The sequence below is a fragment of the Branchiostoma belcheri genome, unplaced genomic scaffold (assembly GCF_001625305.1).
Source record: "Branchiostoma belcheri isolate BF01 breed outbred unplaced genomic scaffold, Haploidv18h27 scaffold6, whole genome shotgun sequence".
NCBI classification, from domain to species: Eukaryota; Metazoa; Chordata; class Leptocardii; order Amphioxiformes; family Branchiostomatidae; genus Branchiostoma; species Branchiostoma belcheri.
The window spans coordinates 4,384,320-4,389,688 of NW_017804242.1; the positions used below are offsets into that span (position 1 = coordinate 4,384,320).

A 5,369-nucleotide genomic window follows, 5' to 3' on the forward strand; every position below is an offset into this window, starting at 1 on the left:
CCGGCGCAGTTCGTACAATTGTGTCAACGCTACATAAAATCCTTAACCTGAGACTGGATTTATGGTTGTACTTTAGTTAATCTTATACGGTAGGAGGCGAGAGTGTAATTCTCCTTGATGTACATGAAAGGATGTTGGTACTACAAGGCACCTGGGCTGGAGTCCAATACAATCTCGCGCACGAGACGATAGGGGTTCCCCTATGTCAGGCTCAAACGTAATCTCAAAGGCAAGATAAGCAAGTCTGCCTATTCCAACCACGTATTTCAGCATTGTATGAGAGATTAAGACTGTGTTATTTTGCTACTATCTGGATTATCTTACAAATAAGTTCGGGCAGCCTTTAGTTATGGAATACAGCAAATCGATTCGGCAACCATACGTTTGTGTGCACCTTCATTTAATTTTGCTATTCATAGTTTGCGTGGAATTGGAAGAAAACAAGTACATGATATTGTGTACTTGCAGCAGTTGGTCGCGTATGAAAGACATATTCTACGGCACGTGCAACCATTAATCAAATATAGATGCAAACAATACCACATTCATACACTGATACAATAAATGTATAAAAACATATATCTTATAAATAAATAAAAAAAATTAACATGAATGACATGAGATACGGAAAATTTGGCATCAGTACTGCTTATGAGCTAAAGTTCTGGGCCAATAAAAGATGCATATTTACACAAGAGAAGTAACATTTGGAAAGCAAATGCATAATGTTTACCTTCACATATGGTCTGCTCTGTTAAGTCTTACTCAAACACATTCACATATATGGTGACAGGAGTCTAAATCCCTCCTACTATAAAATCGCATTATTATGTTACTAACCCAAAACCAGTTACCATGGTGAGGGACAGTCTGGTTCAGTTAGGTCAGAGGTCACTGTTTGGAGAAGAAGAAGAGGAAACGTAGCAAAACACAATATAATTATCCCGATGAAGGCTACAGTGGTCGCTGAAAATTTGATCTTTGTGTAATTGTGTGTTGGAATAAAGTTTAGCGTTTTACAATGTATAGAAATATATATCTTATAAATAATATCTCCAATGACATGAAATACTGAAAATTTGGCCTCAGTACTGCTTATGAGCTTAAGTTCTAGACTAACAAAAAATATGCATATTTACATAACCCTGTCAGTTGTAGAACATCGTAATACACCATAAGCCGCATACTGCGATAACCTTCATCATTATGATTTACACCGCAGGAAGCCTGGAGAGAAATTAAGAAATGTTTAATCACCATCTACCATCCGATCATAATCATCACATGAATATTTACCTTATTCTACAAACATGCTTGTGGCATGTAATCGCTGAGGCACCGACATAGATAAAACCGTTGATAAGGATAATTGACTTGATAATTAAAAATGTGGCTCATTTACATAACAAGAGATAAAGGAAGGCCTATTATAAGAGGTGTCGCGCTGAAACGAACAACATTGAATAGTCTGCTACAATGATGGTTTACCACGGAAGAATACCCGCGGGTGCCATCTGTTCCAAGTTAATTTGTGAAAGATTTATTGCCTATTGGATAAAGATGAGGTGAGCCAACCTCAGGCGTTGTGATTTCCAAGCGTTAAACGTGCATAGTATGGTTTTAGGGCTTGAAAACAAGATTTTTCAAAGTCAATATTCTAATCACTTTAATATCTGCATGGTAAGTCGACTCAACACTATCCCGATGTATATCAACATTCATGGAGCAAAATATGAAATGTTGTTTAGTGGTGAAACGCACTGGTAGGATTCTGAGCTGATATGTGGGGTGTCATTCAAGAAATGAAGGCCTTGTCTTAGGGCTTCTGTGCTGTTTTAAACATCCGAAGTATAGAAAACTGATGCAAATGTGCGGCATAATGAGTCAATATCATTCCAGTTTTGCCGCCCTGAAATTGCAATGGATGTATTAAATGCACTGTTTTGTGTTTTTCAGGAGGAGGTACCAGCGACCAAACCCCAGACTACCCCGGTACGCGCATGAAGAAGTGTTACAACCAAAAGGAAGTACAAGACGGCGATTAAAAAAACATCACCGTGGAAATGTTCTAACGGACCATTACTGACTTTGTTCAAATACCCAAGACGAGCGAAAACGAGGAACATAAAAACACCGTAACGATAGTGAGAAAGACCTCCGACATATCATCTAACTCGGTTGTGTTATTGGAAAAGCTATTTCTACTTGAAACGACCGGCGGATTTCTCACTCACATTGTGGATGATGCGTCTAAGAGAATGCGTCTATGACTGTATAAAGCATGCAGACTACCGCGCGGTATTGTCCTTCTCAGAAAGACGTACCTTAATCATAAATAGAATTCTGCGAAACTTTCATTTTAAGACGACGATTTAAACATCCCCGAGGCTTACTCTTAAAGGGTAGAAATCGATACAATTGCCGAGAAAGGAATGCATCGATACGCCGATAGGACGGGCCTGATTGCAGGATCTCCGTGTTGAATGGATTTTTCGCGGCTTTATGACTAGAATGGGGACACGCCGTGTTTAATTGGTGCACGGAAAATCTTCTGGACAGCTCTGGCACTAAGTTATGCAACGAAGACTTCCTGTGCTATTTGGCGAACACTTTAGGCACTTCACGGGCTGAAAATTAACACCACCTAATTTTAAATGAACAGCCAAGAATCATTTTCTCCACTTGTGAAACGTTGGGATTGTACATTGATGCAGCTGCTTTAGTACTAGTATCATCTAACAGATATATACGGTGTTTCCTTGTGTTTACCAGCATCACTAGGACAGTCTGACAAGTATGGCCGCACAAGAACCGGTGTTCCTCGAACTCCTGGTTGTTGCCGTCTGCGGCTGCTTTGCCCCGATGTTGTGTGTCACTTGCCCTAAGCAGTGTGATTGCGGACAGTCGTTCACCCAAATCAACTGCAGCAGTCGAGGAATAACCGACGTCCCGAGAGGAATTTACGAGAACACTTCGGAACTTCTCCTGAAGGCGAACGCCATCGAGTCCCTCAGACGGGACCAGTTCCTGAGATTGCGACAGCTCGAACGTCTGGACCTCAACGAAAACGTAATCATGACCATCCAAGAAGGAGCATTTAATGGGTTGTATCGATTACAGATACTCAATTTGCGCAGAAATCGCCTGAGGAGTCTACAAGGGGGCATGTTCAGGTATCTTACCAACCTACGGGAGTTAACACTACAAGGGAACCCGATTATATGCCTGGAGGCTTACACCTTCTCCCATTTGCCCTCGCTCAGAAAACTGGACTTGAGGGAATTGCGCCAACTCAAGGCGATATCAAGGAATGCGTTTAATGGATTGACTGCTCTGGTATCTCTATCCATGTCAGATTCCAACTTACGCCGCTTGCCTTATTTACAACATTTAACTAGCCTTCAGGACCTGGATATGTCCAGAAACTCAATATCCGTCCTGAATGCAAATAACCTTCAGGGTCTTGTAAAGTTAACGAGACTAGTGCTGTCCTTTAACCATTTATCCACTGTGGAACAGGACTCACTCGATGACCTTTTTAGTTTGTCAGAGTTAGATCTCTCTTACAATAACATCACCAGCTTGCCATACAGGCTTTTTAGAGATACCTCTTTGGTCAAAGTATCCCTCCAGCGGAATCCGTGGAACTGCACGTGCGTTGTTCATTGGTTAGCAAGATGGCTGCAAGAACACATGCGCAATGATACCAGTCTGCTCCAGTTACAGCGATGCGGTGGTTGCTTTTCTCCGGTCGAATTGCGTAGGAAACTTCTCTGTGACGTTCCGTTGTCGAGCTTAAAGTGCAAAAGGCCGCAAATTCATAAGGTTCATCCTACGGTAAACGCCACTGTAGGCGGCAATGCGGCGTTGCAGTGCGAACTTTCACCTGGTGTAGAGACGGCAATAAGCTGGATAACACCGGATGGGAGCAGAGCTAAGCGAAGCTCTTTCAGAGGAGGAAGAGTTAAAGTCGTGAATGATGGCACCCTTAACATCTCAAGGGTCACCATGTCCGACGCGGGGGTGTACCGTTGCATGGCAACGAACGACGCTGGCTTTGACAACTTCTACAAAATTCTGAACGTCACAGGTAGCATTCTACCCGAGTTCGCCGCCACGCAAGTTCCCATCAATCTAGACGACATTCCGGAAGTTGATGACTTCGATGTCAGTTATTGCACGAATCCTCGTGGTGACGAGGACGTGTTTCTTTTGAATAGAACACAGTACACACAGAGAGATGTTAATCTGGAGCCGGAGGATCCTCGTGTAAATCCAACTGCAGACGCTACAAAGATCCCCCCAATGGACTCCCCTACCCAAAAAGACGATGATAAAGATACGTTCATGACGTTGTACAAAGGATATCTCATTGCGGCTCTCGTTGCAGCTGTTTCCTTAGGGACCCTTTTGTGGATTTTGGTCTGTGCAGTTATGAAATGTTCCAAGGAAAGAAACAGAGACGATAGGAAGAATAAAAGACTAGCCAAGTTAAAGAAGGAAGAAGCATCGGAATCACGATTTAACGTGTCCTGTGTAAAGAGTATAGACCCCGAGGAAACTGTAGAAATACCAGATGTGTATACTGTAAGTAAACTGACAGGCATTTTCGAAGATATGACTGTAAATCCTGCCACTGAAACAATAGTGTAAGCTGTGTAAATGCATTGACCTTATTGATAGGTAACCAAATACGCATTGTTGTTGTTCTTCGTACGTATCTACATCAGATATTATATGCCTAGTGCGTTTTCTAAATAAAAGAATTTGCCAGGAAACTACGTTTTCAGGACGACGACGCTGCAGCAACAGTTGAAAACCCCCCTTGCAGTGCACGTAGATTTTATTTGGTTAGACGTAACCTAAGAAAAAACGCAACACCTTTCTTCGTATTGGTTACAGTGCATGAAATCCAACATTTAAGCACACCTTGAAGCATGGATAAAGGTACCGTTCTTGTTTTACTGAAAAGGAAACCTTTACGCATAATTGAGTGTATGCTTAAATATTTGCTTTTATGCAGTGTTTCTTTTTCAACTCTCAACAACAATTCTCATATCTCTGTGTTGATTTTCTTATTATTATATAGAGAGGTGAATGATGGTGTCAGACTTATAGAATATGGTGGAAAGTGCATTCCTCATTTCATACATGTTGCAAATTGTAGATTATTTCAAGTAAAAGAATCTGCTCTCAGAAAGTCATTCAATGTTTCATTGTATCTTGTCACTTGGGAAAATTCCTGAAACATACATTCCAACAGCTGGTGCCACTTGTCATTTCTGAATAACTCATGAAAATAATTACTCAACCATATACTGTCTCAATTATATGGAAAATGACGAATATGTGGAAAACGATGGCAAAAT

The 5,369-nt window shown here is 41.4% G+C and overlaps 1 protein-coding gene across 1 annotated transcript; it reads left to right on the forward strand.

Annotated features, from left to right (window-relative positions):
- The first annotated feature begins 2,778 nt into the window (after window positions 1-2,778).
- LOC109482442 (leucine-rich repeat-containing protein 4-like) lies at window positions 2,779-4,817 on the forward strand. Its single transcript, XM_019785147.1, has one exon. The coding sequence runs from the start codon at window positions 2,797-2,799 to the stop codon at window positions 4,651-4,653; it is 1,857 nt and encodes a 618-aa protein (XP_019640706.1). The 5' UTR covers window positions 2,779-2,796; the 3' UTR covers window positions 4,654-4,817.
- The last annotated feature ends 552 nt before the right edge of the window (window positions 4,818-5,369 follow it).